Source organism: Taeniopygia guttata, chromosome 12, assembly GCF_048771995.1.
Source record: "Taeniopygia guttata chromosome 12, bTaeGut7.mat, whole genome shotgun sequence".
NCBI lineage: Eukaryota > Metazoa > Chordata > Aves > Passeriformes > Estrildidae > Taeniopygia > Taeniopygia guttata.
In genome coordinates, this window is record NC_133037.1 from 14,119,642 (window position 1) to 14,132,471 (window position 12,830).

Below are 12,830 nucleotides of genomic sequence, written 5' to 3' on the forward strand. Positions count from 1 at the left end.
TTGCTCGTTCCCAGCCCTGTGTGGCTCCCAGCGCCCCGGGGTGTGGGATCTGTCCCATCCGTGCGGCTTCTTGGGGAAACCAAGGGCCCGCTGAGCCAATTGGGGTGGTTTTACACTGCTCAGGGAGACTTCCACAGCTGCTCTATTGCAAAAGGATGGGGGTGAGACCGGGGCCTCCAGCCTCCTGACCTCTGTTTTAATTAAGAAAGCTGCTGGAACCCTTGGGGGGCTGGGGATAATGAAGATGTCCCATGCTGGGCTGGGAGAAGAGATGAGGCTGGTGGTGATGATGCACTGAGGGAGAAGCCACCAGCTCTCCACTCCTTCCCCTCCATCCAGTGCAGGGGGAAGCCCAGCATTTTTGGATGCAGGACACACTTGCTGTGTGATGAGTATCCCAGGGGAAGCTGGCGTGGATTCTCTGAGGTCTCATATAACCACATCCCATGACCCGGCAGCCCTGGGGGAGGATGGCATGGGAGAGGTGTGGGCACCGTGGGGTCCTTGCTGGCCAGGATCCTTGCCCAGGGTGTTGGTACCTTTGCAGGCAGACAGCAGCGCCTCCCCTGCCCTGTCGGTGTGCCAGGGCTACCTGTGGCATCCTATGCCCCCCTCGACCCTACTCAGTCCCTTTCCCAGCTGTCCTGCTGTCCCCAGCTTGCCTGGCACTGAGCTGGGACCTGGCAGCTATGTGCTTGCTGATGCTTGGAGATCACCCCACGCTGAGCATCCTGCTCGGGAGGCTGGTCTGTGTGCCCTCTCCTACCTCCTACCCGAGCTTCATTCTCTCGCTGCCCATACTCAGGGATGAGCCAGAGGCGCTGGGAGGGTCACTTCTGGGGAAGGAGACTGCAGTAAGATCTAAAGCTTTGCTGGCAGGGGACATTTTGGGGTGTAGGGTCACTTCTGGGGAAGGGGACTGCAGTAAGGTCTAAAGCTTTGCTGGCAGGGGACATTTTGGGGTGTGCGGCGTTCTCAGAGTCCCCCCGGGAGATGGGGCCGTCCCCCCGCGCATCCCCTTCGCCCAGGGACGGGGCACGGCCGGGCCGGGGCGGGTCGGGGCGGGCCGGGGGCGGTCGGATGTCGGCCCCATAAAAGCTCGGTGCCACCGGCGGCCGAGGGCGCGGCGGCGGCGGGATGCGGGCGGCGGTGGCGGTGGCGGTGTGGCTGTCGCTGTGCTGGCTCTGGGCGGCGGGACACAGCCTGCCCCGGCTCCGCCTGTCCTACCGCGGTGAGCCGGGCCGGGGGCACCTGCTGCGGGCCGGGGAAGGGGGGCTGTCCCCGGGGGGCTGTGGCGGTGCGGTTGGTGGGCGAATTGTGCTGGGCTCGGGCTGGGCTGGGTTTCGTGGGTGCCTTCCACGCGGGACGTAGGGCCCCCCGAGGAGGAGGAGAAAGAGGAGAGGAGCCGGGTGACGGGGACAGGGGATGTGCCGCCGGGTGACGGGGACAGGGGATGTGCCGCCGCCAGCCCCGCCGCTTCCCATGGGGGATCGTGTCCCACGCGGCGTGCAGGGAAACTGAGGCACGGCGGCGTTCCGGCCCCGGCACGCTTTGGCTCGAGTGCCGGTGGGTGCTGCGCTGCGTGGGTGGTCCCCCGGCCTGGTGGGTGCTCAGCATCCTGCCCTCGGCTGCGTGGGGGGGTCCCCGGGCTGCCCCCTCCGAGCCCCGTGGCGCTGGGGTGCCGGTGCCCCTCGGGGGCTGCGGGGGCAGTGCTTGGTTTTAATTAAAACTCTCCCTGTGATCCTGCTCTGGCTCGCCGCATCCCCGCTCTGCCAGCCTAATCCACGGCTGCTCCAGCCAAACTTGACAGAGCCTGGGGTGCCCCAATCTCTTTCTGGCCTCACAGCAATGAACCTGCTGTAAAAAAATCAACATAAAATAAATTGCATAATGTATATCTTCCCCCTTCCTTCCCAGAAGGGGGAACGACCTGGGCAGCCCAGTACTTCAGAGCCCCGGGAGCTGCAGTGCCAGGGAGAGTCTGCTCCTCTGCTGCCTGGGCTGGGGGTTCCTGGCTTTGGCTGCATCCTTTGCTCTGTCCTGGGGCACGGCAGGTGACCCCAGGGGCTGCCTCTCTGTTGAAAGGGAAACTGAGGCACACAGTGCCCCACATCCCCTCATCTGGGAGCCCGGGATGGCTCATGGCTCTGCCCTATGATGTGATCCAGTGTCCTCAGGTTGGCCTTTGCAGCAGGGAGCGGAGATCTGGGGTCTCAGCAGGGGTGAATCGTGGGGCTCAGTGTCTGGCTCAGTGTCTGATACACTCCAGCACAAAGTCCAGGCATGCAGAGCCGTTTCCCAGGTGCGAGGAGCTGCCCGGGGCGGGGTGGAAGCTCCTCAGCTTCCCACGGAGAGCGAGCCACCTTTGGAAGCTTCTTTTCTTTTTTTTTTTTTCCTCCTTTTTTTTTTTTTTTTGTTTTTTCCCTTAAGCTGGTTATTCCATTCGTCTTCCAAATTGGAAACAGCAACTGAAATTTCCCATGAAAAAAATTCTGCCACCGCCTTCTCCCCGGGGGAAGAAAAAAAAAAGAAAATTTCAATTAAAGACGTTAGAGTCTCTGAAATTAAAACCATGGTGAGCTGAAGCTGTTTGTGCAGAGCTCCTCGACCTGGGCTCTGCATGGCTGCTGGCTCTGCATGTGAGGTGAGTCTGTGAGGTGACAGGGACAGGGCATTGTGCTGTGGGTGCAATGCTGGCCGTGTACCCAGCTCTCCCTCACACTTCAAGCCACCCTTTTCCTTTTGTTTCGACTTCCAGAGGTGGCTCATGTGAGAGGGGAAAGAGCATTTTGCTGTTGTGAGGACCAGAAGCATTGCCCTGTGCTCTTTTGCTGTCCCTCCCAGGGTCCCCCACCCTGGGGAAAAGGTGTCCCAGGGATGGATGGGGCATGGCAAAGGGCTGTTCCCTGGGGAGCTGCAGAGGAAGGCGCCCTGAGCCGGTGTAACCTGAGGCGCAGGAGGAATTCGCCAGGTCTGGGGGAGAAGGGGAAGCCTTGCCTGAAACAATAAAAGGAGCTGCCGACTTTGTCAGTGTTGTTTTGAGCTGGGAAAATATTACTGCTGGGCAAGAATAGAAGGAGACGACAGCGTTTTCCTGGGCTGGACCTGGCAATATGGGAGGACCTGATGCTGGGAGGACACAGGGAGGAGGGTGCCAGACTGGGTGGAGGGACCACCACTGCCTGGAGCCAGCTCTGCTTGCAAGCACAGGCACCTCGCAATGCCCGTGGGATGGAGCATTGGGATGGAGGGATGGGGCTGGAGCTGAAGGTGTCTGTTGTCCCCTGCTGGGGATGGGCCTTGCCTCTCTTGCAGGGCCCAGAATTCGTTTCCCAGAAGGGGGCATTATGTCGCTGGCCACCTCCTTGCTGGAAGTGACAAATGTCCCCCCAGCAGCAGCAGGACTTGGTAGCCCAGTGTCCTGACTGGATTTGTCCCAGCACCACCTCCCCTCTTCTGGGGACATATGTGGGAGATGCTTGGGCTGGGCTTTTCCCTGGGGTCAGCAGCAGTGGCTGGCACTCTTCCGGGCTGGAGGGTGTTTGGGGACAGAGCTGTGCTCATCAATGGTGCTTTGTCCTCCTCCTTTGTCTGCCAGGCACAGAGGCCTGGCCTGGGGTCAGGATGGGTTCTCAGAGCCTGTGAAGCTGAGCCATTCCCTCTGGCCCTCTCCCTCTGGCAGCTGTGGCAGCTCTGTGGGCACCACTGTGCCGGCTTGATGACCCTGAAAGTAATTTCCCACTGGAAACCAGTCGAGCCACTGCCCATGTGTTGTCTCCACTGTGAGGGCCCCCTTGGCATTGCACAAGATTCAGGCTTGGACTTGCTCTGGGGGCTTTGACTGCCAGACGCTGTTGTTTGGGATGTGATGTCCATCCCAGGGATGCAGCCTGTCCATCCCTGGGATACCCCCATACTGCTGTCTCTCCCCAGGTGCCTTGTCTATCCCATGGAGGAAGCCTTGCTGCCAGTGAGTTCTGGTGGCAGTGGCAGCAGTGGGCTTTGTGTGGCAGTTTCCCCATGGCACTGGCTGGGTGCCTGCTATTGTGTCCTTGGCTGGCACCCAGCAGGGACAGGACCTGCTTTCTGCCCACCCCGTGTCCGGTCTCACCACCATCCCAGCTCTGGGTGAGCCCAGCTTGCTGTAGCACAGCCACAGTAGGAGTCTGGGGGTGGTTCAGCCAAACCTTGCTGGGGGTGTCAACCTTTCCTGGGACCCTATTGCTGATTGTTGGCTCTGCAGCTTTGTCCTTGGCTGGCAGGGAGGACAGCACTGCAGCCAGGTTGAGGTTGGGATGTCCATGCCTCCAGGAAGGGATGGAGACATATCTGCAGCTCCATGATACTTGGAAGCAGCAGCTCAGAGGAACCCTTGGGGCTGGGATGGCTTCTGCTGATGCTTTCATCTCTTCCTGGCAGAGCTTTTAGGCACCAACCGCTCCGTCCTCTTCTTCGGTCGCCGCGGCTTCCTGGGCTTCCGCTCCCTCTACCTGGATGAGTATCGTGACCGGCTCTTCATCGGGGGGAAGGATGTGCTCTACTCCCTGCTCCTGGATGGGGCCAGTGCAGATGCCAAGGAGGTGAGCTGGGTGCTGATGAGCATCCTGGGGTGTCTGTCCCCACCCTGGCCCCCTGTGTACCTGCCTGTGCCCAACTAGGCTGGACAAAGTCACTCTGAAACAAAATCTGCCCTGAGGATGGCCTCATCTTAAGTACCTTGAAATGATTCCATAAACTTGTAATGCCTGCCAAGAGCAGGCTGGCTGTAGTGGCTGGAGGGAAATTAGCTGACAATTAGTCATGATCATCAGCCTAGGAGACTGGTGGTGCACCTCACCAGTGATTCCTGGGTACTGAGCATTGTTTTGGACCCAACTTTTGTAAAAAACTGCCATTGGGAGATCGAATGATGCCCATCCCTATCTGGGCATCCCCTTCACAGGCCAAATGTTCAGCTGAAAGCCTGCAGAGGTAAGGAGCTAAAGGGATCCATCACTGCAAGATGATGGATCCGCATTGCCAGATGAACCCATTGCCGGGGTTCATCTGGCACTGCCCCCAAATCTCTCCTGGTTCCTTGGTGGGAGAGGTGATGGACCAGAATGATGCTGCTGAGTGGTGGCTCCGCTCCTCTTTTACCCTCCCCACTTTGACTTTTTGTTTTTCAACCACGGCTCTGGGCTGTTTCTAGCTGAAGAAAGAGGAGGAGGAAATGAAGTGCCCCTCAGCGAGCTGGGTCACTGCAGTGGGGTCAAGGGCTTGTGTACCCAAGCTGCCCTCGGTCCAAGAGCTGCTGAAGGCTGTGGGGGACATGGACTCCATCACTCCTGCTCTCCCCTGGGCACCCTTTCCCCCAGCCATCCACAAGCCCACCCCTTCCAGCCATTCCCAGCACGACCACCCAAATCAGCCCAGCTGTGGGCTGTGACTGCTAGGATGCATCTCCCCTGGAGGAAGGTCCTGCTCAGGGCTGTAGGGTGGGAGTCCTGGGCTGGGTGGGCTCCAGGGAGCTGTGGCCACTCTCTCTGTCCCTCTCTCTCCCTCTCTCTCTATCTGCTTGCCATTGGCAGCCTGGGGATGTGGATTTGCATGGCTGGCTCCCTGCTGTCCCCCCTCCCTGCTCCAACAGACCCTTTGTGTTCCAGATCTATTGGCCACCCCGCCCTGGGCAGACGGAGGAGTGTTTTCAGAAGGGGAAGGACCCAGGGGTGAGTCTCTCCCCATGTGTGCTCTGCTGTGAGCTGGGGGGTCCCAGGTGGGTCCCCTTGTGCCAGCTGGCTCCCCCCGTGTTGGGGCTGTGCCATGTCACCTGCCAGGGATGGCCCTGGGGCTCAGGGGCCAGTTAATCCTGGTGCAAGAGGGAAACTGAGGCAGGGAATCTGTGACCAGTCCTGACCATGCAAGAGGCTTGCTCCAGGCTCTGGAAATCCTGTCTTAGTTGCTCTGCTTTGTGGCCACAGAGTGGTGGCCAGTGTGTCCCAATGTGGCTGCACGAGCAGGCAGGGATAGCTGGGCTCTGGGACCAGAGCTTGGAGGGACCAAAACCCCCATGCTCTGCTCCAGACCCCAGCAACACTGCCTGGCCTATCCTGGCTATCCCTGATGGTGGGAATCTGTGACTGGCTCAGGTTTGGTGACCTTGTTCCCTAAACCTTACCCCTCTTTGCATCCCCCTGCCCCGATATGAAACAGGACTGTGGCGGGGAGAAAGTCCCCAGGGCTCCCCCGGCCCAGACAAATTGCTCCCAGGAGTCCCTGTTCTGCTCTCTGTGTTTATTTTACCAGCTCTCACCGACAGATCCAAGCCAGGGCAGGCTCAACTTTTTATTTTTCTTGAACATATATTTTTTTTCACTTGCTATTTTAGAGGCTCTTTGCAAAGGGAAAATAAACAGCAGGAGGCTGGGAACCCCCGGGGCGGCTCGGCAGCGGTGTTCCCAGCAGATGAGGGGCCTCTCATCCCGCTGTGGAGGGGACAATGGAGGGCAGGCAGGGCTGGCGCTGGCCAGGGGGAGCTGCCAAGCTAATGGTGGAGAAGGATGGGAGCCCTTTTCCAATGGGAACTGCCAGGAGAGAATGCACAAAGTCAGAGGTGGCAGGTCTCCAGCCCTGGGAATGTCATGGCTGCTGTCCCTCAGAGAAGGGGATAATTCCAGACAGCAGCGACCAGGACTGCTCTGGAGGCAGCCCAGGATGCCTGTGGGTCTCTGTCTCTGTCTCCACTGTTTCCTCCCTTTGTTTCATCCCTGGCGTAAGCAGGAACATGATGGGGAAGGATGTCCCTGCATCTGGTCACGTCCTGGGCGCTGGGGGTTTGGGGCAGGGTTTGCAGCTTGTAGGGTGGGTGACATTGCTCCCCTGGCCAGCATGGACTGTGCCACAGGGTGAGTGCACAGGTGCCTGCTGGATCCTATGTGGTTCCCCTGGGATGCTCTTGGCAGCAGGAGGACCAGTAAAAAGCCCTGTTGTTTTGCAATGAACTGGGGTCCACCCAGATGCAGTTGGCACAAGCTGCCACCCCAGATCCCTGGCACCAGGCTGGAGGCAGTGAGGCTGGGGGGGAGCCCAGGGAGCCAGGGCTGGGGCTCACCCACTGTTGTGGGATCCCAGGCGGAGGCAGGGAGCTGGAGTGGGCAAAGCACCAATACCCGGTGACCCTTCCTCTCCCCTGCTGTCCCCCAGACTGACTGTGCCAACTACGTCCGTGTGCTGCATCCCTACAACCGGACACACTTGCTGGCCTGTGGGACAGGCGCCTTCCACCCCATGTGCACCTTCATCTACGTGGGGCACCGTGGCGAGGTAGGGCAGCATCCCCAGCAGGACACCCCTGGAATATAGATCCCCATTGCCTGCCTCTCTCCTGAGGGGCCTTGGGACTGCATGGGGACAATGGATGTACAGTTTGCTCTAACCTGGATACTGGTGAGGGGGAATGTCAGGAACCAGCTCCCTGTTGTCCCTTAGTCCTTCTGCTACCCCCGTCCATCTTTTCCGCCTGTCTGCCTTGGGATCCCCTCTATAGACATGTCCCCAGGGGCTGGTGTCCTGCCAGGGGCTGAGGCAGGGTGGCATTTTCTCCTCTCCAGCTCACTGCTCATAAATCAAGTTGGCTGGGGTGGAATGGCAGGACACCTCTCAGAGCCCTTCCCACAGCCTGGCCCTGTTTGGGCAGCAGGAGCCCTGTCTGTACCGTGATGACTCTGACCAGGCAGGCGGGCAAGCAGCGGGGCTGGTGGATCCCCTTCAGCTGCTGTGCACCTCATGGGATCAGTCTTGCTTTAGAGCCTATACAAGATGGTCCTTTGGGTGCACTGAGTGAGGTGCATGTTCGGCAGGGACCAGAGCTGTCCCCTGCATGGCTGGGCACAGCCCAGGGCTCACCTGCCTGCTCCCCTCCCCAGCACACCTTCAGCCTGGACCCTGCCAGCGTGGAGACCGGCCGGGGCAGGTGCCCACACGAGCCCAGCCGTGCTTTCGCCAGCACCGTCATCGGTGGGTTGTCTTCCTCAGGATGTGGGAGCCCCTGGGTGTGTCCCAGGGATGGTCCCCATGCAGCCAGCTGGGTGTTTTTGCAGGTGGGGAGCTGTACGCCGGCCTCACGGCAGATTTCCTGGGACGCGATCCCGGTGTTTTCCGCAGCATGGGGACCCGCTCCGCCCTGCGCACAGAGGTGGACCAGCGCTTACTGCACGGTAACAGCTTCCCTCTGCCCCTCCATTTCCCCCAGCAGGGCTAATGCCAGGAACCACAAACCTTGTGGTGGCCAGAGCCTCTGTGACTATGGTCCAGCATCCCCCATGCCAGCTAAGAGCAGGGAAAGGCACCAGGGCAGCAAGGTCTGGGGGTGGTCCTGGCTGGCATCCAGCCCCAGCATGGACTGGGATCTGGACGTGCTGGCTGTGCCCTCTCTCCCCACCTGACATGAGCAACTCCTGCTTGTAGATCCCAAATTTGTGGCAGCCCACTTGATCCCAGACAACGATGACCGGGACAATGACAAAGCCTATTTCTTCTTCACGGAGAAGGTGGTGGAGGCAGACAGCAAGGAGCACGCCATTGTCAGCCGTGTGGGGCGTGTCTGCGTGGTAAGATACTGGTGGGGACTGTGGGGGACAGGGATGCACCAAGTCACGGCAGTGGCCCTGGTCCCTGATACTCCCTGTCCCTGCAGAATGATGCTGGTGGCCAGAGGGTGCTGGTCAACAAGTGGAGTACCTTCAACAAGGCCCGGCTGGTGTGCTCAGTTCCCGGCCCTGGTGGCATTGACACCTACTTTGATGAGCTGGGTAAGGTGTGCATGGAGCTGTATCTCACTGGGGTTAGTCACTTAGATGGATTTCAGGAAAAAACCCATGCTTATATTTCCAGAGGATGTCTTCTTGCTGAGGACGAAGGATGGGAAGAGCCCAGAGATCTATGCCCTTTTCAGCACTGTCAGGTGTGTGGTCCGGCTCCAGCCTCTGGGGACATCCAGCTGCAGCTGCCCATGACCTGCCCTGTCACTGTCACCAAGGGTTGCTGGCTGCTGTCCTGGTCTTTTGGGGATGATGGTGCCCCTACTGCCAGCAGTGCCAAGCATGGCTCTGCTCAACTCACTCTGTGTCCCCTTGCAGCCACGTTTTCCGGGGCTCTGCTGTCTGTGTGTACCGCATGGCCGACATCCGGGAGGTCTTCAACGGGCCCTTTGCCCACCGAGAGAGCCCCCACCACCAGTGGGGTGCCTACGAGGGCAGGGTGCCCTACCCGCGGCCAGGCGTGGTGAGTGACTCCCTGGAGCTCCAGATCCCCTCCACTCCTCCAGCTGCTCGTCTGGGCTGGTGATGGAGCCATCCCCCATCTCCTCAGCTCCTGGAGAGGTCAGCTGGTGCTTTGCCAAGGTCTAGCAAAGGAGTGGAAAAGATGGATGCCAAACTGGAAGGCAGAGAAGGACCCAAAACAGTTCTGAGGGGTGATGGAGGGGGAAGGAGTGATGGGTGCTGGGGTGGCTGGGCTGAGCTGGTCCCCTCTTGTCCCTGCAGTGTCCCAGCAAGACCACCAACCAGCCCCGGCGGCAGTACGGCACCACCAAGGACTTCCCTGACGAGGTGCTGCACTTTGCCCGCGCTCACCCCCTCATGTACAAGCCCGTGTACCCCCGGCACCACCGGCCCCTCCTCGTGAAGACTGACCTGCCCCACCGGCTGCGCCAGCTCGTGGTGGACAGGGTGGAGGCCGAGGATGGGCAGCACGACATCCTCTTCCTCGGCACAGGTGAGCAGCAGGAGCAGAGTGCAGGAAGGAGCTGCAGAGCTGGGGATCCCAGCGGGCACCCCCCTGGGCTGTGAGATGCAGGGTGCTCACACCTCCATCCTCCTCGGCCCCCAGATGCTGGCTCGGTGTTGAAGGTGGTGGTCATGCAGAAAACAAGCTCAGCCATGACTGAAGAAGTCATCCTGGAGGAGCTGCAGGTTTTTAAGGTGACGTTTACTGCCCCACTTGCAAGGGAGAGGGCAGTGGGGTGGGCTCAGGTTGGGGACACATGTGGGGATGGAGGGTGTGGGCTGTCACTGCGTTGTTGGTCACTGGAAGGTCTCAAGGGCTGTGAGGGCAGAGGCTGGCTGGGGGTATTTTCACCCTCCCCCAAATATTCCTCATGCTCCACCAAGCCCTGGTGGCTCTGAATGAGCCAGGCTGACTGTGAGGATTATGCCAGCCTGATGCCCACTCCCCTCCCCTACAGATGCCTGTGCCCATCACCCAGATGGAGATCTCTGTCAAGCGTGTGAGTACAGACATGGCTCAGTCACGGGGCTGGGGACTGGGCAGGTGACCAGCTGTGGTCACCAGCCTCCTAAAACCTTGTGATGCATGCCCTGGGGTGTCCTGGCTGGGCCCCCAGGCGCCAAGCCCGTGGGGGTTGCCAACATCACCCCTTGGTGCTGTTCCCCCAGCAAACGCTCTACGTGGGCTCCAGCCTAGGGGTGGCCCAGGTACGCCTGCACCAGTGTGAGTCCTATGGCACTGCCTGTGCCGAGTGCTGCCTGGCCAGGGACCCCTACTGTGCCTGGGATGGCACTGCCTGCACCCACTACCAGCCCTCCAGCAAGCGCCGCCAGCGCCGCCAGGACGCCCACCACGGCAACCCTGCACACCAGTGTCTGGACCAGAACCTGACTGGTGAGAGACTGGGGGCCCCAGGGCTGAGGGGCTCCTCCAAGTGCCCCAAGGTGGCCTGACATGCACAGCCCTAGCACACAGAGGGGCTTGTGGCCATTCCACGTGGGCACCCTCATCTGCCCATCTCATAGACCAGGGCATGCCCCAAGAGAAGGTGGGTGCTGGTGGGGCTGGGTCTGGCCACTGGGAGAGAAGGGGATGAAGGCACACAGTGGCCAAGAGGGGCTGACACCTGGGAAGGTGGAAACCTGGCTCTGCCCTCCCTGCAAACCCGTGCCTGTCTTTGCCCTAGTGGACGATTTTGAGAGCATTGAGGAGAAGGTGCTTTATGGGGCAGAGGACAACAGCACCTTCCTGGAGTGTGTGCCCCGGTCCCCGCAGGCCAGCGTGCAGTGGTTTGTCCAGAGGCCCCCTGACGAGCAGCGGGACGAGGTGAGGCTCCCCTGCACCTGCTCCCGTTGTGGGGACATGGGAGGGATGTCGGGCCAGACCTGGACCTTCCCAACCTCACGGTGGTCCACAGGTGAAGACGGATGAGCGGATCCTGCAGACGGAGCACGGGCTGCTTTTCCGCAAGCTGCACCGGCACGACGCCGGCATCTACTACTGCAAAACGCTGGAGCACGGCTTCACCCAGACCGTGGCCAAGACCGCCCTGCACGTGATTGCCAGCGAGCAGCTGGCACACACCTTCCCCCGGGGCCGAGGGGACGAGCTCCCTCACCTGCTCTGCCCTGAGCCCCAGCTGGCGCCACAGGCTCCCAAAACCTGGTTCAAAGACATCATGCACCTCATCAGCTCCCAAAACCCACGGCGGGTGGAGGAGTACTGCGCCCGCCTCTGGTGCAGCAGCCGTCCTCACCACCGCAAGAGCAAACTGGCCCAGGCCAAGCTGGTCCTGGCTGGTGTGGATGTGGCCAAGAAGGGACGGACAGCCAAAGCCCACAGCGAGAGGAACCGTGTGCCCCGGCAAGCACCGGCCCCTTAGAGAGGGCAGGGTAATGGACGTGGGGCAGCCGTGGGCAGGTACCAGCTCCCTGTGCTGCTGCTGGTCCTGGGGGCCTCTTGACTTGGTGGGTGGCTTGCAGTGCTGCCAGCCTGGTCCCCTGGCTGGAGTGGATGGGCAGGTCCCTGTCACCCTCAGTGGCTGCAGGGTCACCTCACAAACAGGCAGTGAGGTGGGACACGTTGGCCCCCCCCTTGCTCTTGCAGGTGATGCAGCAGGTGGGGGCCGTATTCCCTGGGTGGGCTGGGGCACAGTGGCACAGTGCCACCCAGGCCATGCTGTCACCCAGATGCTGCCTGGATCCCTCCGTGAATACTGGGGCCATGTGTGGTGCCGTGGGGAGCGGCTGATGGCTCCAGGCTCTTTCCACACCAGCGCAGAGCCTGGGGAAGATGATGCCTGCTCGTATGGGGGAAAGCCAGCATCATCCCAAAAAGCCTCTGTGTGCAGGAAGAGCTCTGTCACCTGCTGTGCCTGGGAAGCCGGAGCTGTGCTGTGCCACCCAGGGTGTATCCTGGGGGACAGGGCTCCTTCCCACCTTCCCCTGGCACTGGGACACACTCAGCAGTGCCAGCTGTGGGTGTAGCTGCGCACTTCCCCTCTGTCTGCCCCACAGCCACAGTTTTAGGGCTGGACAGGGTTGGGGAGAAAAGCAAACGGCTGCAAGCAGGTTAGACCTGTTCCTGGGTAAACACTGTGAGAGGCACTAAGGCCACCGCTGCCACTGTGCCCAGGTGGGAGCAGGGACAGGCAGAAGACAGCCCCAGCAGAGTTTGGGGGGCTTTGCCACACCTGGGGTGGTTTCTGCTGGTTGGTGGCCCTACAGGGCTGGGTGGGACACGGCTGGTTTGGGTGGGCTCCTGCTGCCTGGCAGAGCTAAACCAGCACCCAGGGCCTCCCCCAAACGCAGGGGCTGGGGGTAGGTGCATGGAGGGCACCTTCAGGCTGCCAGCAAGGTGTTCCTTGCTTTCCTCACCGACATGAGCTCACTCATGGTCAGCCCTGGGCTGATAAAGATCTGCCCCTTCCTGAGGCAGGGCAGCCCCACACAATGGTGTGAACCGCGGCCCCACCGGGACGGGCATTGTTCAGGGCTGGAGGAACGGGAAAGAAAAATAATAATAATTATAATTATAATTAAAAGGCCCTAAATAGCTCATACAAA

General features: G+C 60.6%; 1 protein-coding gene across 1 annotated transcript; it reads left to right on the plus strand.

Annotated features, from left to right (window-relative positions):
* Positions 1-1,113: 1,113 nt before the first annotated feature.
* SEMA3G (semaphorin 3G) lies at positions 1,114-12,830 on the plus strand. The gene is made up of 16 exons (XM_030283196.4): positions 1,114-1,231; positions 4,420-4,580; positions 5,646-5,708; positions 7,183-7,302; positions 7,905-7,995; positions 8,079-8,195; positions 8,446-8,588; positions 8,675-8,789; positions 8,872-8,941; positions 9,117-9,261; positions 9,522-9,753; positions 9,868-9,959; positions 10,223-10,264; positions 10,434-10,659; positions 10,952-11,091; positions 11,183-12,830. Exons 1-16 carry the CDS (start codon positions 1,138-1,140, stop codon positions 11,645-11,647), a joined length of 2,316 nt encoding a protein of 771 aa, XP_030139056.4. The 5' UTR covers positions 1,114-1,137; the 3' UTR covers positions 11,648-12,830.

Excerpts from the sequence above, each read along its gene's own strand:
- SEMA3G (XM_030283196.4), top strand. The coding sequence starts at position 1,138 with ATGCGGGCGGCGGTGGCGGTGGCGGTGTGGCTGTCGCTGTGCTGGCTC. Across the intron at positions 8,589-8,674 it reads GTGTGGGGCGTGTCTGCGTG|AATGATGCTGGTGGCCAGAG; the intron begins GTAAGATACTGG and ends CTGTCCCTGCAG. Across the intron at positions 11,092-11,182 it reads CTGACGAGCAGCGGGACGAG|GTGAAGACGGATGAGCGGAT; the intron begins GTGAGGCTCCCC and ends GGTGGTCCACAG.